This window comes from Sus scrofa, chromosome 1, assembly GCF_000003025.6.
Source record: "Sus scrofa isolate TJ Tabasco breed Duroc chromosome 1, Sscrofa11.1, whole genome shotgun sequence".
Classification (NCBI taxonomy): Eukaryota; Metazoa; Chordata; class Mammalia; order Artiodactyla; family Suidae; genus Sus; species Sus scrofa.
Genome location: NC_010443.5, coordinates 49,312,111 through 49,337,975, shown reverse-complemented (window position 1 = coordinate 49,337,975; position 25,865 = coordinate 49,312,111). Strand labels below are relative to the sequence as shown.

Here is a 25,865-nt window from a genome sequence, read left to right as displayed (position 1 = left end):
TAGTGATTGTGAGGATGTGAATTCAATCACTGGGCTCACTTAGTGGGTTAAGGATCCAGCATTGCTGCAAACTGCAGTGTAGCTTGCAGATGCAACTTTGACCCAGTGTTGCTATGGCTGTGGTGTAGGCCAGCAGCTGAAGCTCCAATTCGGCCCCTAGTCTAGGAATTTCCACATGCCACAGGTGTGGCCACTAAAAAAAAAAAGCTAACTGAATTAGGGAAGAGAATAGTTAAACAGAGTGAGGATTTTAATAAAGAAAAAGAAAATATAAAAAGAACTAGTCAGAACTTAAGAATACAACAAATGAAATGAAAAACACATTAGAAGGAATTAGCAGACTGAGTTATATAGAAGCACACATAAGTGAACTTGATCACAGAATAATGGAAATCACTCAATCAGAACAGCAAAAAGAAAAGAAACTTTAAAGAATGAGAACAGCTTAAGGGGCCTCTATGACAACATTAAGCATAAAATTTTCATTATAGGGGTCCCAGAAGGAGAAAAGAGTAAGAAGATAGTTAAAACTGTATTCCATAAAATTACAGGTGAAAACTTCCCAAAGCTGAAAAAGGAAACAGATATCCAGGTACAGGAATCACAGAGGCTCCCAAACAAGATGACCCAAACAGACCCATAGCAAACATATCATAAATAAAATGGCAAATTTAAAGATAAAGATAATGCTAGAGAGAGGAAGAGAAAAAGTCATATGTAAGAGAACCTCCATAAGACTATCAGCTTATTTTTCTACAGAAAATTTTCTTCCATGCAGTGCCAGACAGGAGTGGCATGATAAATTCAAAGTGCTGAAAGAGAAAAACTTGCAACACAGCATACTCTTCCTAGCAAGTTTATCATTTACAATTAGTGAAGAGATAAAGAACTTCTCAGGCAACCAAAAACTAAAAGTTATCAACAATGAACTTATCCCAAAAGAAATGTTTAAAGGCCTTCTCTAAGTGGAAAAGTAGCTATAAGAAGAAAAAAATCCCACTGGTAAAAGCAAATATGTAGTAAAGGCTGAAGATCAACCACTTAAACAAGGTGGCTCAAAGGTCAAAAGAAAAAAGTGTAAAAGCAACTGTAACAATAATCAGTAAAAGGATAAACATGAAGATGTAAAATATGACATCAAAAAGACAAAATGTGAGGGAAGAAAGTATAAAAAAAGTATATCTTTTAGAATGTGTTTTAACTTAAAGGACTATATGTTTAAAACAAGTAGATAGAATTATAAGAAAACATATATGAACCCCATGGTAACCACAAATCAAAAAACTACAATAGATACATGAAAACTATAGAGGAAAGAACACAAGTATACCACTAAAGAAAATCACTAACTCACAAAGAATAAAAGCAAAAAGAAGAAAATAACAGAGAAGTACCACAAAAACAACCAGAAGACACGTAATAAAACGGCAATAAGTACATATTTATCCATAATTACTTTAAATTTTGATAGACTAATTGCTGTAATCAAAAGACATAGGGTAGCTAACTGTATAAAAACACAAGACCCATGTATATACAACTTATATCAGAGCTAAAGAAATACATGGAATGAAAGTGAGAGAATGGAAAAAGATATTTCACATGAACGGAAATAATGAAAGAGGGAGTAGCATTACTCATACCAGCAAAATAGACTTTATTAAAAACTCTTTCAGGAGTTCCCGTCGTGGCACAGTGGTTAACGAATCTGACTAGGAACCATGAGGTTGCGGGTTCGATCCCTGACCTTGCTCAGTGGGTTAACGATCCGGTGTTGCCATGACCTGTGGTGTAGGTCACAGATGTGGCTCGGATTCTGTGTTGCTGTGGCTCTGGCGTAGGCTGGCAGCTACAGCTCCAATTCGACCCCTAGCCTGGAAACCTCCATGTGCCACAGGTGTAGCCCAAGAAATGGCAAAAAGACAAAAAAACAAACAAACAAACAAAAAAAACCTCTTTCACAATAGACAAAGAAGGGCATCATATAATGATAAAAGGATTTACTTAAGAGGATATAACACTCATTAACATATATGCACACAACGCAAGAACACCTAAATATAAAAAGCAAATACCAACAGACCTAAAGGAAGACATTTACAATAGTGCCAATAAAAATAGGGGACTTTTAACACCTCACTGACATCAATGGACAGATCATCCAGATACTAAATCAATAAGGCAACAGTAGTCTTAAATGACACAGTAAACCAGTTGGATTTAATAGATGGCTATAGAACTTTACATGCAAAATAAACAGAATACAGGCAACCAAATGCACGTGGAAAGTTCTCCAGGATAGATCAATCACATGCTAGGCCACAAAACAAGTCTCAACAAATCTGAGTAAGAGAAATTATATCAAGTATTTCTTTTCTGAACAAAGCAGTATGAAACTAGAAATCATTGTATGTATCATACAATAGAATGCTACTTAGCTATAAAAAAGAATGAATTCTGCTATTTGCATCAACATAGCAACCTAGAAAGTATTATGCTTAGTAAAAATCAGAGAAAAACAAAAAATCTATATGTTCATTTATATGTGCAATATAAAAAGTAAATCAAATGAATGTATGTAACAGGACAGAAAGAGACTCGCAGATAAAGAGAATAAACTAGTAATTACCAGTAAGGGGAGTGATGGGGGGCTGTGCAAGATTGGGGTATGGTATTAAGAGATACTGTGTATAAAATCAATAAGCAACAGAGATATAGTACACAGCACAGGGGAATATAGCCATTATTTTGTAATCATTTTAACTGGAATATAACCAAGTAAAATGTTGAATCGCAAAGTGGTACTCCTGAAACTAATGTTGTAAATCAATGATACCTCAATTAAAAAAGAAAGAAGAGAGAAACTCTGAAACATTTATTGGAACAACCATGATATTTCACAGACCTGATAGCGTTAGATGGTGCTACTAAGACCCGTGGATAAAAAACACAGATTAATAAAAAGGAAGGTTTATGATTTTTTCAGGGAATGTAGGCAATACACATAATCCAATACTCCAAGTCCAAATCTGGAGTAGCCCAAAGAATGTGCAAATTATTAATCAAACTTTGTAAACTACATTAAAAGAAAACATTTAAAAAATGTAAAAAGAGGAATTCCCATTGTGGCTCAGTGGGTTAAGGACTCAATCTTATCTTTGTGAGGATGTGGGTTCAATCCCTAGCCTCATTCAGTGGGTTAAAGATCCAGCACTGCTGCAAGCTATAGCGTAGGTTGCAGATGTGGCTTGGATCCCATGATGCCATGGATGTGGCATAGGCCAGCAGCTGCAGCTACGATTTGACCCCTGGCCCAAGAACTTCCATGTGCTGCAGGTGTGGCCATAAAAAGGAAAAAAGAGGAGTTCTCACCATATCTCAGTGGAAATGAATCTGACTAGCATCCATGAAGACGCAGGTTTTATCCCTGGCCTTGCTCAGTGGGTTAAGGATCTGGCATTGATGTGAGCTATGGTGTAAGTCACAGAAGTGGCTCGGATCTGATGTTTCTGTGGCTGTGGCATAGGCCAATGGCTACAGCTCCAATTTGACCCTTAACCTGGGAACCTCCATATGCCACAGGTGCATCCCTAAAAAGACAAAAAAATAAAAGAAAGAAAAAGATAAAGAAAAAAAATGTGATAAGAAAAACTTCTCCTAACTAAAATAAGCCTTTTCCTGAAGTGAGCAAAGCTCTTATAATTTATTTCATGGGTCATTCATGATGAAGTATTTTTTGCATTCTGTTAATTAGCCAAAGCAGAACAAAAATATGTTTTATAATTGTCTAAACTGTTGTGCCTAATATGAGAAAAATAAAATGGCTTTGTTTGGGATTATCAGCATAGTAGATTACCATTAGAGATACAGTTAATTGTTTATAATAGACCTCAGTGCTATAACAAGTTGAAGCATTCATCATTCAAACTTCCAATGTTAGGTCTAATGACTGCTGGAAATATATGTCACTAATAATGCATATATTAATAATGTCATTTTGCATCAGATAAACCATAATACTGATAATATATTTTTAATGAAATTTTGTTAGCAACTATAGATTGATGACAGTTAATAATACTGGATTTGAAAACCGCTAAGAGGGTAAATCTTAAACATTCTCATCATAAGAAAAAAAAATTTGTAACCATGTATGGTGACAGAAGGTAACTAGACTCATTGTGGTGATCACTTAGCACTGTATACAAATATTGAGTCATTATGTTTCACACCTGAAACTAATATATCAAATGCAACTCAATAAAAAATTAAGGGGATTTGATTACTTGAATCAAATTGGAAAGACAACTTCTAATTTCACCTTTGTAACCAGAATCTTGAAAATATCATTTAGATGAACGCTTTTCTGTGTAAGAAGAAAGAGCCATATCTTTTCATTACTAACTCTGTTTGGAGGTCTTATACTCAAAGTTAAAATCATTGCATCCATGAAAGTATTGCATATGTGAACAAGATCAAAATAGAACAGATGTGAAGAAAGGAAATAAAGCTCTCTTAACCTTCATTGTTTAAAACTCACCCAGAAAAACAATCTAATGATGAAACAGTCTGGTAAAAAGTGTGATGGGATGGAAGTTCTGTCACAGTGGAAAGCTTTTGATCATTTTTCAGATTCATCAAGGAAACATGAACTGCACTGATCTCTGGAGATAATCTGATTTGAAAGGCAGCTAAACACACCTCTTCTCACTGAACAGTTTTCTTCAAGGACAACTAAAAAGTTGAAGTTTGTAAGGCTAAGACATGTTCTTTGTGATGGATAAGAGTCAAAACGAGAAAGCAGAGTGTGATTGATTCTAAACTTAATGCTGACCGCAAGCACGGATGGTTTTCTAAATTAAACCTAACACCTTAGACAAACTGCAAAAGCAAACCAAGCAAGGCACAAAATAGGGAATGCTCTTTCTTCTTGCAATATCCCTGTAAGTCCCAAAGGTCTTTTGGAATAACTGACACGTTCCCCTACTTGGATCAACATAGAAGCACACTTTCTGTCTAAAAAGATAATAGAACTAAATAAATGTTGGTGTTGCTTATTACTCATGGAGATAGGCAAGTACCTGTAATCAGGTGTTTAAGATGGCATGTTTTTCTTGAGTGGGAAATTTTCAATTAGGTTTTTGTAGTGTTTTATTTTTTCCCTTGGCTGTACAACACATTAAAACAGTGCCTTAGAACATATGCCCAACATTTTCTCTGGCTATTGGTAAAGAAAAAATCTTGCAAAAAAATTTACTACAAATTTCTCTATGGGATTTGAAACAAAACCAATGACATCCGTGAGAATATCCAGCTCACGTTATCACAAGGCTAAGTTTGGATTCTCCTTATAGCTCTAAGGTTCCTAGAAGAAGAGGATGCTTAGACTATCAGAATCTATAGCCAAAAAAAAAAAGGCTTAATATCACTGATTTTTCACCCACATAAATACTGTGGTTTAAATGATATCAGGTATCCTAAGAACTAGCCCATTGCCAGGAGGTTTGTTCCTTACCTCCAAAGTCTAAGAATGTCCCTCTTCTAGACTCTTCAGTAACTTCTGATGAGAAACAAGTAACATAATAAAACCTCACATGCAGATCAGATTTAGGGTGAAGAACACTGGGACAATCCTAGAATAATAGAACTCAACAACGAGGTGCCTCATTTGACGGCATATACATGGTGGTATTCACTTTTGAGACTGATTGACATTTACCTTCCCCCCACGCAAAACAAAACAAAAAAAACCCCACAAGATCATGTAAATTGGCTACTAAACTGAAACAAACCTACACAAGTACATAAAGTATGGGAGTCTAATTAAGACTTAATCATGGATTTCTCTGCTCTTTGAGACCTTGCCATCTCAGAATTACCATGAGATTAGATGATTTGACCAGATATATTGCAATTACTTCTACAAACAAAGGAATACATGGAAGAATTATTCATTGTTATTTATTGCAATTATTTTCTTTTGTCCTCATGAATTCATAAAATATATGAATAAGAAAATTAAATGTCACTCAATACTTTTATAACAAAACAATTTAGAAGGGCTGTACACATTATTCTGATAATAGATTCAAGGTCATGCAAGTAATGTATTGGCTAAATGACCACAGAGATTGCTATTTTATTCTGTCATGCTAAGCTGAATTACCAGGGCAAAATGTTGAAATTGCATCTGAGCTTCTATAATATTAAAATATTAGAGCTTTTAAAAATTCCTCATGGAATTCACATTGCAATGTGCCTTACATATTAGGTAATGCAACCCTATCTTGGGCTGTAACCTGACAGCATCCTCACACACAAACACATTCATTATGCTGTCCTGCAGATTCAAAAAGGAGACTGTTTTCTCTCTGAGTGTAACTCACGTCCCTTAACTTATCATAGTCCTGTTGACTAGAAGGCAGCTGAAATAACTCAATGTGCTTTGAATATTTAGTCCAAAGTAATGTACAAAAAACATCTGTCACTTACGTTTTTGAGTCATCCCATAACACACAATAGGGATTCAGAGTACCCTAAAAATAAGCAGAGAAAGAATAAATGTATCTTGAGTACATATATAAAAACTGTAGGATTATGTGAAATGCAAAGAAAATGGTGTACTTCTTATCTTGCATTAAGATGCTTTAAAGATTCCACCTCTTCTTTTGCATAAAAACTTTTGCATGTCCTTTCTCATAGATTTGGCAGCACATTCTATGAAATTCTATTTATGAAAACATTACATTTATTCCAAATATCACAACTTGCATATTTTTGAAAACCATAAGTGAAGATCTTGTATATGACAAGGTCCATATTTTGATGATTTCTATTTATTTTTTTCCTCAAAAATATTTCTGGACTATTTCCTCTAAGAAAACCAAAGTATTTACAATATTTAATATTTACAATATATGATATTTAAATCAGAGTGAAACATTCTGTACTAGGCACTACTGCCACTTCCCTCTTTGGCCTCCAGATGCAGCTTCTAAGAGGCAAGACAGTGGTATTAATTGTCCATATACAGACAGTCTGTGGACTTGTAATATTTTCTTAATCAACAGATCATATTTCTATATAATCATATCTAATAAAACTATGAGAAAAACATGCTAAATTTTTATTCAGTTCAACAATTACTAATTGAGTAGCCAATGACCTTCAGGATGACACAATTTTTCCATATTGGATTATCCGGCCAAGTACTTTCTGTTTTGAAGAGTACTCGTTATTGCAATGTTTTTCTTTTTTCTTTCTGTATGTGAGACCTTGCGAGAACCGATCCTCTATATCTAGTTCACTTCTTTAGTAAAGTACAAGTTAGATTAAGTTCAGTCTTTATATAAACCAATACAGGATATCAATTACACGATCAATGTTTCGTAATTATATGCTATAACGTGTTACAACAAAAGGAAAATATTAGAAAAGAAATAGACTATGAACTTAATTGTTTAGATATCCCTTTCCTTTTTACCCTCTAAAGAAACCAGTTTCCACTTTGAAACAAAGGTCTAAAGATGAGACATGTTTCCTCTACTTTTACCCCATGCCTCTGTCAGCCTGTTTCTCCCACTGCCTTCCTCACTTCTCAGTTAGATCTCATGTTTTTCTCTCTCTTTCTGTCCTTGTGAAGATTTAGGAAAAATCCACATGAGGATTATTTATTATAAGTTTCAAAATGTGTGACTCAATCTTGTGTTTCACTATATATTCCAGGACCCGCGCAAAAGACCCTTCTGTGAATATTCATTCTAGCTTGCGTGGGCTTGTGAGCTGAGGTCAATTATTTAAATATTTGAAGTTTATAAAATAAGCAGAGCAAATAACTTAGAGGATTCCTTAGTACCTGGATAGACCAGTCACTTAGGGAATAAGAATGCGAGGTGGTAAACAAAGCAAAAACCAATGATGGATGAATTCTACACATGAAAAAAAAAAAAAAAAAAAAAAAAACCCACAAAATCTGGCTAAAAGAAACCACTTGTAAAAAATTTGTTTTAATTTTCAGATACTTTTCTCCAAGGCACTCTGCTGAAAGATCTATTATGAGGAATTCACAGAAAATCAATAACAGGAAATGGTGAGGCCGACAGAGAGCAGGAACAAAACGTAATGACAGAAGCAAGAGGAAAACAGGCAAGCTGTGAACCAACGTATAGAAGAGGATTTTAAAATGCATTAAACTAAGAAAAGAAAACTGCCAGTTAAATGAGACAGATGGGCTACAGAAGATTAATTTATAGAGCTTTCAATATATTGGACACTTAAAATATTAAAACTGAATATATTTTAAAACTTTTTGAAAGAATGTGCTATCTTTTCTTTTGTCTTAACTGTGAAGAATATGCATTCTTGAAAATCATATTTTTGGCCAAAAAAACTGTCTCTTGACTCCTTTCAAAATAGTATAGTTGAACTTGAGTTGAAAATTTCTACTTACCCACTTTTAAGCATTTTAAAAATGCACCATGACCTAAATTTCCCAGTTAACATAGATATTCTACACACCACTTTCAGTGTCTTTAATAGTCTCTGATATTTTCTTTTACTTCTCTCTTCTGTCTCAATAGCAAGCAAACCAATACAGATGATCCTTGACTGCAGCTCAATTCAACCCCTAGCTTGGGAATGTAGTGGGACTATATTCCTACAAACCCATTGTAAACTGAAAATACTATAAGTCAAAAATGCATTTAATACACCTATAATCTACAGAACATCTGAGCTTAGCCTGCCCACCTTAAATGTGCTCAAAACACTTACCTTAGCCTCCTTTTGGGCAAGATTATAGGATCTAACACCAATCTGTTTTATAATAAAGTGTTGGATATCTCATGTAATTTATTGGATACTATACTGGAGGTAAAACCAGAATGGCTGTCTGGGTACAGAATAGATCTAAGGGTATCAGTTATTTGCCCTCATGATCATGGAGCTGTCTGGGATCTGTTTTTGCTGCCACTGCCCAGTCTTACCAAAGTGTATCCTAATGCATATCACTAATCCAGAAAAAGTTCAAAATTCAAAATTCTAAGTACAGTTTCTACTGAATGTGTATCACTTTCCCACCATCATAAAGTCAAAAAATCATTAAGTCAAACTATTGTAAATCAGTGACTGTCTGTCTATTTAACAGTATAATACATCACTGGCTTTATCAATGTATATCTATAGATGGTTCTCTCTTTTCCTATAGTCTGCATAAAATTTCTGTTTTCTACTTTGTAAAAATAGGGAATTTAGACATTTTTTCCTTTACTTTTTCTTTTCAGGGCCACACCCACAGCATATGGAAGTTCCCAAGCTAGGGGTTGAATTGGAGCTGCAGCTACCGGCCTACACCACAGCCACAGCAACCACCTGAGCCACATCTGTAACCACCTGATCTGAGCCACCTGAGCCACATCTGTGACTTATACTACAGAGCATGGCAACGCTAGATCCTTAACCTACTGAGCAAGGCCAGGGATCAAACCTGCATCCTCATGGATACTAGTTGGGTTTGTTACCACTGAGCCACAACAGGAAGTCCCATATACATCTTTTCTAGCCCTAGCTCTTGATGTTTCCAGAATGAAATTTACAAATGAATTATTTATTTTTCAAAACTCCCTTCCAAGTCTTTTATTTCCCCCCTATGGAGAATTTTCAATACATTTTACTATGGTAAATCACTCTCACAAAGAGGAGTCAGAAGAGCTAGCCAGAAAGATGATCAAAACAAGTTTATCCATCCATGCAAAAATCACTTAGTAAACACTGCTTATATTCCAGACACTTTTAGAGGCTCTGGTGATACAGCTTTGAACAAAACAAAATCCTTGCCTCATACTTAGCTATAATGAAACATAAACAAGTAAATAGATAATATGCTAGGTGGTAATATGTGCTATGATGAAAAAAATCACATTGGGGAGTTCCTGTTGTGGCTCAGCGGGCTAAGAACCTGACATGGTCTCTGTGAGGATGCAGGTTTGATTCCCGGTCTCACTCAGTGCTTTAAGGATCCAGTGTTGCCTCAAGCTGCAGCGTAGGTCGCAGATGCAGCCTAGATCCAGTACTGCCATGTCTATGGTTCAGGCTTGCAGCTGCAGCTTCACTTTGATCCCTTGTCAGGTAACTTCTATATGCCACAGGTGTGGCTGTAAAAAAAAAAAAAAAAAAAAAAAAAGGCTGGGAAATGGATGTATTGTAATTTTGTAAACTGAGAATATACCAATAAGATAATATTTGAGAAAATACTTGAAGGAAGCTGTTTACAGAAAAGATAAAAGTCACAATAAATGTGAATGATTACGAAGATTCTTTAATTTTTCCTTGGTGTTTTTAAGTTCTAAATAAATTCAATCAACATATTATGTTAATTACACTCTTTCTATCTTAATGTTTTCAAGAAGTTTTCTCCTGATTTGCTCTAGAATCAACTGGGATGCTTATTAAAAATGTGGATTCCTTAGCTCCATGGATTTTGAGGGGCTTAACCTAGGAACATGCATTCCAACAACCCTTCCCTCCATTCCTTATAATTTTTATCTACATCACATTTATAGAAACATGGACACACAACAGAAATAACATGGTTACTTCGCTCTGCTTTTCTTTAACTTCCCAAATGCTTGGTGCTAATATGCCGTAGTAAATTCCTAATCAGGAAACCTCTTAACTCTCTTGTACCTTTCATTTTCCTCTTGAAACAAAAATATCCTCAGGTCTGTAGAGGCAAAGCAAGCCTGTAGACAAAGCTTCTAAGGACATGGAGAAGGGCAGTGACTTCATTTTTCAACATTTCCAGTGCTCTGGGTCAAATCTTCCAGGTTAAGTCCTTCTGTAACATCTTCCAGTGAATTGCACATTGAGTTCTTGAACATGTATGGGAAACCGTTCAAATGACACTGCAAAGCCTCTCTTTATTTCCTAAATTTTAGATGTCAAGGCATTACATTCAAAAGACCCGGATTTTGGTAAGCTTATCCTCCTTTGCTATCCCCACTTTTAACTGTAGTTATTATATAACTGTATGAACAAATTTGGGGAATTCCCTAAGAACATTTCAAAAATACCTGACTTGACCACCAAAGACTAATTCATACCCTGCTTGTAATTCTAATACCACTTGATAAAAGACACATTTTAAAAAGCTTAGGAATCCATTCCAGGGGAAGGAAGATTCTGGTAGATGTAAATTTTCCACAGTCAAATCTCTGACAGGTCACTAAAGATGATCAGTGAGAGAGAAGCCTTTCTGGATTGAGTCTTTTAATATATAAACACCCTCATGGTCCCTGAAGGTGTAATATATCACCCAGGGGGATGATGCATTGGAAAAAGTATCATATCATATGAAACTCAACATGAGGAAGTAGTCTATTGAATGTTCTCTACACCACTTCTCAAGGTCATGAGCATATTTTAGTATTTTTAAATGATAGTTAAAAAGAGCTAAATCTGTGTCCCTTTTTTTTTTTTTTTGGAGGGTGTGACTGACATATTTCCTCAAGTCCAAAGAGCTTCACTGAAAATGAAATACTGTGTTCTCACTTAAAAAGAAATGGAGACATGGTATTTTTCAATGGGTTTACATGAGTTCTATAGAAAGCATCGTGTTGAGAAGCAGTCAAATCAAAACAATGGAAAACAAAGAATTGTCTTTAGCTAGAGTGAGATGGCAGAGAGGCCACCGAAGTGAGAATGCAGAATATGGTTCCATCAGGACAAGTCACGTCCATGCTGCAGAGCTTGTCTCCAGGAATTGGCAGCCATTCAATCAGAACACAAGGAGAGGGCATATATGTAATTCAGCTCCTGCTATCTGGTTACTCAGTAGCCCACATTAACCAGATGACACTATTTTTGTGGATGTGATAACAGCTTGCTTCTCTAATTTCTTAGATATATCACTAGTTACTGAATGTACATTGTTTCCTGATGAATACTTTCTGTTTGACATATGGGAAGCAGTAAAAAGTAGAACCACTATTAGGTATTATTTATATGCATACCCTTCAAATAAAATCATTGCCTCCACATATATGTCTTAGAAGGGCTTCCCCATACGTGACTGCATCTTTTCCAACAATGGCTGCTCAAGTCTGGCATGTCTATCAACAAACAAATGGGTTATCTATGGGTAAAAACTCTCCAAGTATTTCCTATGAGTGAAAGTGGCAAATAACTTTAATAAACAAATACTTAAATAACTCAATTCCATATAGAGAAGCATACATCCTATCTTTTCCTTTTACATCCAAGAGGATATAACATTATCTCCCAGTAGTGCATTTATGGGGTTGTAGCAGAAACAAGAGCTAGCAGGGCTGTTTTACACCCCATTCCAATCTATCAGGTGCCAGCAGAGAAGTTTTGCTAAACTTCTCAAGAGCACAGCATATCTACAAATGTCAGAGTTGCCCCTGGCATCATCCAGTTTTCTTTAATGTCCCAGCACCACTTTACCATGGCCATTCTATCTGGTGAATCAGATTCCTAAAGTATTGGCATGATAATCAGCAGAGCAAAATGTAATCTATAGTTGCTAACAAAACTTCATTAAAAATATATTATCAGTATTATGGTTTATCTGATTCAAAATGGCACTATTAATGTATGCATTACTCTTTTCATGATCAAAAATCAATTTTGCAATGCTCTATGCAAGGTCATTTGTTTTCTGTTGTTACTGTGACAAATTACTACACACTCAGCAGCATAGAAAAACATACATTTATTATCTCATAGTTTCTGTGTGTCTGGAGTCTGGTGAGCCTCACTGGGTTTCTGTTCAAGAGCTTTACAAGGCTGAAATCAGAATGTTGCCACTATTTCAGGCCTTTCTGTAGGATGTGGGGCATAATCTACTTCCAGGTTTGTTCTGGTCTCAGAATTCAGTTCTTTGCAAGTTGTAGGACTGAGGTCCACATTTCCTTCCTGGTTGACAACTGGAGGTTGTTTTTAGCTTTTAGAGGCTGCCCACATTCCTTGGCTTGTGGCCCTCTTCCTTCATCCTCAAAGTCAGCAATTGCAAGTTGAGTCCTTACCTTACATCTCTCTGACCAAAGCCAGGAAAGGCTCTCCACTTTTCATGGCTCGGGTGATTAAAATGGACCTATTTACATAACCCAAGATAATGTTCCCATCTCAACATTCTTACCCTTAATCACATCTGCAAAGTCCCTCCTGACATGTAACATACCATATTTACAAGTTCTGGGGTGTAGGAAGTAGGCATCTTTGGGGGGTATGGTATTTTCTTTACCATACACGGGGTGACAACACATGCAGTCTACGGGCCAAAGCTGGCTTTCCACCTACTTTTGTAAATTACATTTTATTGTAACAGAGCCACACCTATTTGCTTATCTGTTACTTGTGGTTGCTCTCATACTACAACAGCATAGCTGAGTAGATGTGACAAGGGCAACATGGCTCATTTGCCTAAAATATCTGACTCAGCTGTAAATGTTTGCTGACCCCTGCTCCAACAATAGCATAATTAATCTAAAATGTTTTTGAAGAATATCAGTGATGTATTAGGAATGGAAATAAACTGAATTTGGAATGTAAGTAGGAAAGATGCTTACTCAAGTTTAGGAATTTAGGATATAACCAAAACAAACAAACAAACAAAAACTGTACCTAGAAAACAATTTCTACCTAAATTTTAGCCCATGGCAGAACCATCAATCTACTTGTCTAGTTAGCATTTCAAGACTCCCATGAAAATCACCAAGAGCTTTAAGTAGGAGAAACATCAGACACCTCTTCCAGATGGACCAAGCTAGAGTAGAAAAGTAAGAAGTAAAAGGATACAAATACCACTTGTAGAAATTTATAGGTACATAGACTGAAGTTCTTTAAGCTTTGCCAAGTGATTTTTAATTTTTAATTCCTTGGGTTGTTATCAGCCTTTGCTATTCATGAAAATACCCACTGATTAATGTTTGAATTTCTTTTCATTGTTTCTCATGCTTATCTAATGGTAAAAAGCATATTCATCACAGCCTTCCATTGTGTTTTCTACTATGATATACAAAGGCTACGGATCATGATTAACTTTTAGCTCATACACATAATTTGTTAGCTAGATTTTGTTAGTATGCAAGCAAATGTGGCAAAGAAAACAAAACCCACAAGGCCCAATTCTCCTGAGATCATTTGTGAATATGACCAATTTGAAACTACAAGTAAACCTGATGGATTTTTCTCAATCCTGAATGAGAACAGGTTCACCTGACTGAGACCATTAGCGTTGTTGCTCAGAGGAAGAGATAAAAAGAAAGGCAAGAACAGAGCAAAGACTGCAAGCTGACATAGTCCAATTTGTCCTTCCACCAGAAATGCAACTACATTAATATGTGTGTTTGGAAAGGGAACTACATTAAGATTTTCATTAGGAAATGGAACTACATTAAGACATTTTATTTGGAAAAAATACATTTTCAGGCTTGCAAAGTTGATAGAGCATGAGATAACTAAAATGCATTTATTTTTTTATTCTTATAACTCATCTTTAAAGATAAGGATGTTATATGTTTTGTTATATATCCTAGAAATTTATAGCAGGTTCAGATCTATAAGGACCAAGTCATCCTAATGGGGTGTGTGTGTGTGTGTGTGTGTGTGTCTGAGAGAGAGAGAGAGAGAGAGAGAGAGAGATCTATTCTACTGCATTTATTTAGGTCCCAATATTTACTTTCAATAAATGTATTAACTTTCCTTGCACACTGTAGAGTCTAACAATATTGGTAAGTGTAAAAGTCACACTGAAGAAACCTTAAGGGACAGGAAAAACTAAATTCTTTTTCTCAGAAAAGCAATTTTAGTATTTCCTATAATCAAGCAATTGCTATGCCCAAGCACTAAGGACCACAAACCCTGACTGGACAGATTATAAAATAAAGTCATAATCCTAGAAAACTGAACTATGGATAGTATCTTATCTTATGACTTATGAGCTGGCTAAAACTGCAAGTGATTTTGCCAAATGCAATTTGAAATTTCAAGATTCCATGTTCTATTACCTATTCCTATCAGTTCCCAAGGGCCTTATTATACTTAACATACTTTAAATGCTATTTGGTAAAAAGCTTTTTAAAAAAGAACACATTTAGTTTAGAAAATGTTAACAGGCTTTTCCCTAGACTCATTATAACGATTAATTTCCATTCTTCAAATTTTTTTGCACATGGTATATTCAACAGACAAAATTTGCAAATCATTATTCTTTTTCTGAGCTTAGGAAAGTGCAGCAGATCCATCTGCTATAAGAAAATAGGTGAAAGTAGACAGTCAATACTAGCAATATGTCATATCTAAAACAGTTCCATTTTGAAGGCAATACCAATAATAATATAACTGTATCTATATAGTTATAATGAAATTTCAGCTTTTCCTAATAAATTTTAATTTTCATGTTTAAGATATCTTTTCTAGTGAAGACTATTATAATTCAGCATAGTCTGTTTTGACTTTCTCTTCAACGAAAATGAACTAAAATCACTCTATAGCACATACTTTATGATACACAATAAACCAGTAAGATGTTCCTTTCCTAGGTGAACAATAGTGTCTTTAACAAAATCTAATTTGTACGGTAAATAAAAATAGACCAAGCATTGGAAATTCCCAACAGTAGAGCATGAAGGGCTGTGTGTATGGTAAAACAAAGGTGTGGGAGGTATTTATAAAGTGAAGGGAACAAATTAGAGGGGGAGCAGCCCAGAGCAGCGCCACCATGTGGCTGGAACTGGGAATCCAAGCAGTTTCTGAGGACAGGCAGAACAATTAATAAATACCTCCTGGCATTTCCTTCTCCAGAATAAACTTTTCTTCTTCCTTTCCTCTCAGTCCCTGTGTGTAACAGATTTGCTTATCTTTTCTTAAATTTAGGCCTTCCAGAGTGGAATAGTGTTGTTTGGGCAATCTGGTCACCTCACTCACTCAAAATACTGAAAGAATTAATTCTAAGTGATTAAAATTAATCATCTCACCATTCTTAGATTATGACTTTCACAGCCACTCTAGAATCAAGCTGGTGCTACATAAAATTTATTGACCACACACTCTGGTTCCCATGTGTAGAAAATAATTTTTTTTTGTACACGGTTTCTCTCGTTTGTAATTTGGTTAACAAAATATGCCCACAGAAAAGTTTCACTCAAAGCCTAAATCTGTCATTTCCAATAGTTCTATTGAGTTGAAATAATGAGACAGTTTTTTCAGCACTATTATTAAGGTTACTGTTTCTTAAACTTATGAAAAAAATGCCAATTAACATGTTCTCTAAATTCTCAATAATGCTTTTATCTTCATTTAGGAAAATTTTATGAATGCTCATTTATAGAAGTGTCTTCTTTATAGGAAACAGGATATATCCTCTAACACTGCATTGCTTCTTCAGTAAGCAATTCAGGGAAATTAATATCTCTTCTTTTCATCAATGCTTATAACTGGATAGATATTTCCATGATAAACAATATAAACAAACAAAAATGTAGGTCTTTTTATAATATATGTTGAACATACAAAGAAGTAAGTTCCTTAATCAAAACAACATTAATATTAAAATATCCCCCAGTTTTTAATGCAGCATTGAGATTAGGGCCATTAGAAGGCAAGAGGAGGTAGATAATATGGAAATAAAACACATTGTCAAAGTTAGATTGAACCAATATGGTCATATTTTGTCAAAAGTGGGAAAAGACTTAATAGCTTAAGTATTAATCATGATACTTTAGAGTTACTGCTAATAGATTTGAAATTTTCATTAAACAATCAAGGAAGCCTGGATATTTTTGTAAAAAGTGGTTTATAGGGAAGATAACTGTCATTTTTTATAAAATAAAGCTGAATTTTTAAAAATTATAAGATACTGGAAAATGCACAGGTTTTGTATAACAAAGAATGTGAGAATAAATTCCATTATGTCATTCAGTAAGTATATTAATTTGTAAAAATGACAATCACTTTGTGCTTTTATTAATTGTATGTAAAAGTCGTGTTCATAGAAATTTTGCAAGGAATAAAAAACTATATATGCAACATACAAGACAATCTTATTTTGACACAGGGATTGTAAAAGCATAATTAAGAAAGCCTTGATAAGAATCACCTTCCTTGAACCGTAAGTAAATGATTTAGGTGTTTAAGGTGACTATATAAAAGATAAGTAGTTATTTACTATTTCTATATAAGGCCTTAACAAGGTCTAAAGAATTTCAGTTGCCACTGGATGGATTTAAGAAAGGGTTCTTATCATTCTGGATGGAAGATGTGGACTTGAATCACTGGAGCACCTGAGTAGTTACAAGGAGCCTCCTCTGATCCCAGACGCAGCACTTTAAAATGCCGCTCCATCCAGTCTCCTACCCTGGGGTACCTGGAAGGACTTACTCCCCTTTGCCTTAAGTCTGTAGATTCTGTTGCTACAGGGATCTTAAATCTATGTGTTCACATGTCAGTCTGCCCTACCATGTGGCAACACGGACTTTTGTTCATTTTGATCTCTCACATTATTAGCTTAGAACCTAATAAAGATGTGCACACTAGACATACAGATGGTCCACGGCCACAAAAAAGTGTTCAACATCGCTAATTATTAGAAAAATGTAAATCAAAACTACAGTGAGCTACACCTCACACAGATCAGAATGCCATCATCAAAAGGTCTACAAATAATAAATGCTGGAGGGAACGTGGAGAAAAGGGAAGGCTCCTACACTGTCACTGGGAATATCAATTGGTGAAGTCATTATGGAGAACCACAGGGGAGTTTCTTAAAAAACTAAAAAGAGAGTTACCATATGATCCAACAATCCCACTCGTGGGCGTATATCTGGAGAAAACCATAATTTGAAAAGATACATGCACCCCAATGTCCACTGCAGCACTATTTACGAGATTCAAGACATGGAAACAATCTAAATGTCCACTGACAGATGAATGGATAAAGATCTGGTACATATATACAATGGAATATTACTCACCAATAAAAAGAATGAAATAGTGCCATTTGCAGCAACATGGATGGACCTAGAGATTATCACACTAAGTGAAGTAAGCCAGACAAAGATAAATATCATGATATGACTTATATGTGGAATCTAAAAAAAATTATATAAATGAATTTATTTACAAAACAGAAACACACTCGTAGACAAACTTATGGTTAACAAAGGAAAAAGGCAGTAGAGGGATAAATTAGGAGTTGGAATTAACATATACACAACTATATATAAAATAATATAATCAACAAGGAGCTACTGTATAGCACAGGGAACTATACTCAATGTCTTTAATAATCTATGATGGAAAAGTATCTGAAAAAGAATACATATATCTGAATATACATTCATATATATCTACATATACAGATACATATATATCAATATGCATATCACACTCATATATATCTGAATCATTCTGCAGTACCCCTGAAAATAACATAACATTGTAAATCAGCTCTAGTTCAACCACAAAATATATGTACACTGATAAACTATAAAGCATTATCTTAAAGAAACTAAAGAGAGTTCTATCATGAACAACAGCATAGGATGTCATTGTGTTTTTATGTAATACATATCTTCATAAGAAATCAACTCATTTGCAACACTAAAGAATCTAGAAAGTGTGTTCTGGTCTTATTAGTCAAAAGAATGACTGTAAACCTTTTTTAAAAGGTAAATTCTATAAGCAACTCGGTGCCATGTAAATGATACTTACATTAGCTAAATGAGCTAGCTCTATCTCCAGGAACGAATCAGTTGTTTTGGGTTCAGGCCTTATGGTGACCACAATGATTTTGGAGTTAACGACAGTATAATTTCTGAAAGAGAATAATTATGATTAAATTGAGAAAGGATTGATAGTGAATATTAATTCCTACTGCTCAATACATGTCGGGATGACATTTTAAATAAATGTATCTTAAGCAAAGACACAGAAACATTGGGCAAATAGACTGAAAACATATCTATTCATGAAAAGATATATTTGATTTTTTTTGTTAAAAATACACCCTATCTGGAACTAGAGAACTTTAGGCAGGGAAGGCTCTTGCTGTTACCTTTTGAAATGCAAGAAAGCTGAAAAAGCAGTAGTGCTGACAAGCTTTCGATTACTTAAATCTGATTCACCTGCGAGACAGATGGACTGTGAATTCAAACCTTTAGGCAATCTTTAAATGAATGTAATCTATCTCAAGGTGGACCTAACAGTTTTGTTCTCCAAGAGACCAAATATTCTTCTTCAAAAGTGCTGTCTTGGCATTTTGTAAGACTCTTTCAAAATTCATTAAGATATATGACTGGAAAGTGGTGTATAATGCAAACAAGTAGAATTTAAATATCAATAAATGCTGTTGCTAATTACAGACTATCATTCATTTTGGCAATAGACATTCACAGGCCACTTCTTTATCTTACTATGCTAAATGTAAAGGAAACATTTGCATTTTGAAATATCTTATTAGTATAGTTCACTCACACAGTTTTAAATATAATCGTACTTAAAAACAACAAAAAAGTATGTCTAAATAGAAACACAGAAAACTGAACCAGCTCTTTCTTACACATACAGGTTTTCCTCCAACATACATACAATGCTATATACCTCCTATTATATATAGATTTAAAGATTTTATTGCACTTTATTTGAAGAAATACATATATATATTTTTAATCCTTCCTTTTTGGTTTGAAATGAACCACCTGTTTTTCCAGTGAGCATCTACTATTCTGGGAAATTCATAATAGGTATCCAGCCAACGTCACTTCATTTTTCTCTCTCTTTTTTTTTTTTTTTTTTGATGTTGTTGTCTAAAGCATTATTTAAAAGTAATAAAATTCATCAGTTTTACGTAGGCAGTTGAAAGCTTTTGGCAACTATGTGCTACCATGCAAGCACCACCAAATCCAGTCAGACACCCTCCACAGTTCCCTTGAGCCCCTTTGCACTTGATCCCCTCGCACGCCCATGGTTCCAGGAAACCACAGAGTTGTCACAATAAGAATGCCTTTTGGAATTTCACAGTACATAGAATCACACAGTACATAGACTTTTGTGTTTGACTTCATTCACTCAGCATAATGTTTCTGAGATTCATCCATCCTGTTTCTCTTTATAGCTGAGTAGTATTTCACGACATGACTATACCACAGTTTGTGATCTATTCATCCGTTAAATAAGCAACTTTTAGGTTGCTTCTGATTTTCAGCTTTTATGACTTTTAGTAGCTATTCATATGCCTATTATGAATAACTGGTATGCATATTTCTTGCATAGACATATATTTTCATATGTCTTGAGTGAATAGCCATGAGTGGAAGTGACTACTCATGTGGTAAATGCATGTTTAATTTTTACAAGTTACTGCCATACGGTTTTCTAAAATGGCTATATCATCAAAGTCATACGATTCTAATAATGTTAAACCTTACATTCTCTGTGAAAATGTTTTCTCTAACAGGATGGTCTTTGCCATAGGATTTCACCAGAGGAAAAAAAAGCCAATTATGCCACACATGGAGGAATATTTAGTAGCAGAGGAACTATAAACATATTTTTGAGCAGGATAACATTTTTTAACCTCTCTCTCATGCATTTAGTAATGTCAAATAACAAATTCTTGAACACTCAGGAAGTTTCTTGGTATCCTGCCAAACAGAAAAACAGTAAAAAGACAATAGGCTATAAATTTGTTTTTAATATTCCTTAGGATGAAGGTGGTTGCAAAGAGAGAAGGCTTGTTGATTGTAATTTATTTCATTTAATACTAAATTAGTCAACTGAAGGTAAGATGCATGAGAAGAATATGACAGAGGCTCTAAATGCCAATGTTCCTTTGCAGACTTATTCTTCCCAGTTTCTCTGTGAGCAGAAGTGATCAGGGGATCAAGCGAGAATAAATGGAATAAATTGTGAGGTGATCCTAGGTGATTAATTATATTAACAGATGTGACAGGATTCCTATATATGTATAACTTGGAGTGGAGGACACTACTCATCCATCACCCTCACCCCCCAAATTACAGAGGTTTCTCCCAGAGAACAGTCCTAGAACACAGACCCAAGTTCCTTTTTCAGGAATAATATATTTGAGTTCTGGTTTAGTTACCTGAAACAAAAATATTTACACATAACCCCAATTCAATGTGCTCCTATATTCTGGTCCTATTTATAATCTCATTTCCTTGGTATAAATAAAGCCAATTGCTACTTTTAGACTGCTAATTTTAATAAATGCTAGTTAAGTTTGATAGTATACAGATATTATGCATTATTTTAAAAGTAGCGTAAGTGGATAATTTACCAGAAAATACAGATGTGGGTATTCCAAACAAGAATTTATTGTTTTGTCAAGATATTTATGAAGTTCTCTTTGTGTGTTTGGGCTTGTGGGGACTCTGGCCCTAGGCAACAGGGCTGTGGGGAATTAAGTAATTAAGACAAGCAGCCTTCTGTAGGATATTTACCCTCTCTCAGGTTCATCAGCTACACAGTCTGGTGGAGAAGACCCTAGAAGACAGTCTGCCTTATGGCTTTTGCTGAGTGAGGGGGGGGGCGGCGTGTGAGCACATGTGTGCTAACTAAGAATACATCTGGGAAGGGATCCATGTTAATATATTTATGCAGATGGATGTCCTTATAGCATTTTTTGCGAGCACTCCACCCCACCTTGTGTTACTAACATGTACCTGGCTCCACTACAGCTTCCATATTCTGTGTATATATCCTTCCACAAGATTATATTTCGACAAAGGCAAGATTTATAGCTAGCATTTCTATGTCCTCATTTGCATTATGCATGGCACATTTTAATGATAACACATTTTAATGGCTTATTAAATAACACATACTAAACAAAAATACCAAACTTCTAACCAAGTTGATTTAAAATACAATGTCATTATCACAGTATTAAAATATTTAATAAAGAAAAATAAGCAAATTAACATTATGCTATGACTCCATTTAAAAAAAAAAGTATAGTGTACAAAATTTCCTTAATTTATTCCATCAATTTATTCTAATTTGCATAAGTGAATAGCTGGCTTCTTGTGAGCCATGTCAGGCTTTGTGATCTACTAATGCTTCCTGGCTGGGTTCACATTTGTATTCACTGCTAGAAAAGCAGATCTTACAGCTAAATGGATTTCATGACTAAAGTAATAAAGTTCCTCTTGTCCTTGAGATTTGTGCTAGTCAGTATCTAAAACACTTTAAAATGTATAGAGTTCTTTATTCAAAGAAGGCTCAACTTATTCTTCACAATTTTGGCAAAGGCTTAAGATGCTTAGGATACATGACCATATCTTAAAGAGACCAAAAAAGTGACTACAAAATGCACTTCAGTTATTTAGAAGAGACTCATTTTAGGTATTAAGGAATACACAGGCCGAAAGTGAAAGATGCAAAATGATATTCCATACAAGTGGAACCCAAAGAGAGCAGGGATGTACATATTTGTATCACACAAAATAGATTTTAAGTCAAAAACTATAATAAGAGACAAAGAAAAATATTATATAATGATAAAAGGGCAAATTCACCAGGAAAATATAACGTAATGATAGCAGATCCAAATACATGAAGCAAATATTGACAGAATTGAAGGAAGAAATAGACAGTAACAAAATAATAGTAAATGATTTCAATACAATATCTCACTCTAAGAATGGACAGATCAACCAGATAGTAGATCGATAAGGAAACAGAGGACTTGAATAACACTATAGATCAATTGGCCCTAACAAACATATAGAACCCTCCATCCAACAGCATCAGAAAATACATTCTTCTCAAGTGCATACAAGTATTCTCCAGGATAGATCACAGGTGAAGTCCCCCCTGCCAAAAAAAAGTCTTGACCAATTTAAGACAACTAAAATCCTACCAAGTAGCATGAAACTAGAAATCAAAAGCAGAAGGAGAACTGGAAAAGTCACAAATATGTGGATATTAAACAGCACACACTGAACAGTCAGTGGGTTAAAAATAGATCACAAGGGAAGTTAGAAGTACCATGAAACAAATGAAAATGCGACATACTAAAACTTATGAGATGCATCAAAAGCAGTACTAAGACAAAAATATATACGGCTAAATGCCCTGTTTAAAGAGAAGAAAGAGCTCAAGTCAACCGAACTTTACACCTCAAGAAACCAGAGTAAAAACAAACTCAACCCAAAGTTAGCTGAAGGAAGGAAATAATAAAGATTTGAGCAGCGATAAATGAAATAGAGAATAGAAAAACAGAAAATATCAACTAAACTGAGTTGATTATTTGAAGAAAAGAAACAAAAACAAAAAACATAACAGACTTAGTTAGACTAACTAATAAAAAAAGGGGTTTTTAGTCACTGAGTTTTCACTTTTTTATTAGTTATTCCAGCTAAGAGTTGGAGATTATTATATCAAGTGAAATAAGTCAGACAGAGAAAGACAAACGTATGATATCAGTTACATATGGAATCTAAAACAAATAGAACTTATTAAAAAAAAGACTACAAAAGAACTTATTAAAAAAAAAAGAAACAAACTCACATTTCAAAACTAATCTTATGATTACCATGGGTGATATCACCGGGGGAGGAAATAATTGGGAGGGTGGGAATAACAATATACACACTAACATAAAGATGATTGCTGACAATCTACTGTATAGCACAGGAAAATCTACTCAATAGTTTGTAATAACCCATATAGGAGAAAGAATGGATATACTTATATGTATGACTGATTCACTTTGCCATACCCCTGAAACTAATACAACTTTATAAATCAACTATACTTCAATAAAATTAAATTTAAAACAGAGAGAGGAGTTCCTGTTGTAGCTCACTGGGTTACAAACCCTACATTGTATGTGTGAGGATGTTGGTGTGGGTTCGATCCCTGGCCCTGCTCAGGGGGTTATGGATTTGGTGCTGCTGCAAGCTGTAGTGCAGGTCACAGACACAGCTCAGATCCCATGTTGCTGCAGCTATGATGTAGGCCTTAGCTGCAGCTCCAATATTCTACCCCAGCCTGGGAATATCCATATGCTGCAGTGGTGCGGCCATAAAAATAAAACAAAGAGATGGAAAATTCAACAAAAATTAGGAATGAAGATGGGACACTGCAACTGATGCCACAGAAATAAAAAGGACCACAAGAGAGTATTATGAAAAATTATATGCCAAAAAAACTGAATAATTTAGAAGTAGATAAATTCCTATAAACATACACCCTACCAAGACTAATTCATGAAGAAATTAAAAAAGCTAAACAGACCTATATCCAGTAAGGACATGGAGTCGGTAACCAAATTTTCTTGATCACACAAAAAAATGCTCAAAACCAGATGGCTTCACTGAAGAATTTCACTAAACATGTAAATAATAATTGATAGTTAATTCTTCTCAAACACTTTCAAAACAATAAAGTGGTGAGAATACATCCAAACTTATTTTATAAGGCCAGCATTACCCTGATACCAAACTCAGAGAAAGATGCCACACAAACACATCAAAAAAACTACAGGGCAATATCCTTAATGAATATTGATGCAAAAATTCTAAACAAAATACAAACTGAATTCAACAACATATTGAAAAGATCAGGAGTTCCTATTGTGGCACAGCAGAAATGAATCTGACTAATATTCATGAGGTTTCAGGTTAAATCCCTGGCCTTGCTCAGTGCATTGGGATCTGGCGTTACCTTGAGCTGTGGTATGGGTTGCAGATGTGGCTCAGATCCTGTGTTATTATGGCTGTGGTGTAGGCCAGCAGCTGCAGCTCCAAGTAGACCCCTTGCCTGGGAACTGCCATATGCTGCAGGTGCAGCCCTAAAAAAGAAAAAAAAAAAAAAATCAAATACCGCAATCAAGTGCATTTATCTCTAGGAAGCAAGATTGCTTCAACATAGGGAAATCAGTCAAGGTAAAACACCATTATTAACAGAATGAAGAATAAAAATTACATGATCATCTCAACTGATGTAGAAAAAGCATTTGAAAAAAATTCAGCATTTTCTCCTGATTAAAACCTTTCAAACATTTTTAATTATACAAAGAACATACCTTGACATAATAAAGCCCATCTATGAAAAACCCACAGCTAACAGTGCTCATACTTAATGGTAAAAAAAATGAAAGTATTCACTATAAGATGAGGAACAAAGCAAGGATGCCATCTATTGCCACTTCTATTCAACACAGAACAGACATTCCTAACAATTAGGAGTTGCCTAAATAGCCTAACAATCAGGCAAGAAAGAGAAATAAAAGACAACCAAATTTGAAAAGAAGCAAATTAATCTCTGTTTGTAGATGGAATGATCTTACAAGTAGAAAACCCTAAAGATTCTACAAAACAAACAAACAAACAAAAACACTGAGAACTAATAAACAGTTGTAGAAAAAGTCCAGAATACAACATCAACAAGCAAAAATCAGTTCCATTTCTATACACTAACAATGAATAATCCAAAAAAAGGAAATTAGGAAAATAATCAGAACCAAAAGAATAAAATATTTAGGAATAAACTTAACCAAAGAAATGAATTCTACACTGAAAACCAAAAAATATTGCTGAAAGAAATCAAAGAAGACACAAATACATGGAAAGGCAGTACAGGTTCATCAACTGAAGACCAAATATTATTAACTTTTCCATAATACTTATACTGAACTACAGATCAATGCAATCCATATCAAAATACTAATGACATTTTTTATAGAAATACAAAAAAATCCTAAAATTCATATGGAATCTGAAATAACCCTATATAGTCAAACAATCTTAGGAATAATAAGAAAGATGGAGGCCTCACACTTTCTGATTTCAAAACAAGTTACAAAGCTATAGAGTCAGAAC

The 25,865-nt window shown here is 34.7% G+C and overlaps 1 protein-coding gene across 9 annotated transcripts in view; it reads right to left on the bottom strand.

Moving 5' to 3' along the window:
- Positions 1-25,865, bottom strand: part of ADGRB3 (adhesion G protein-coupled receptor B3) — a 733,899-nt gene that overhangs the window by 281,808 nt on the left and 426,226 nt on the right. For all 9 annotated transcript variants that reach the window (XM_021072848.1, XM_021072838.1, XM_021072869.1 and 6 more), the window contains 2 exons: positions 18,730-18,832; positions 6,493-6,536 (listed from right to left, as the gene is read on the bottom strand). In XM_021072848.1, the coding sequence (XP_020928507.1) occupies positions 6,493-6,536; positions 18,730-18,832 (147 nt within the window). The remainder of the gene's footprint in view (positions 1-6,492; positions 6,537-18,729; positions 18,833-25,865) is intronic.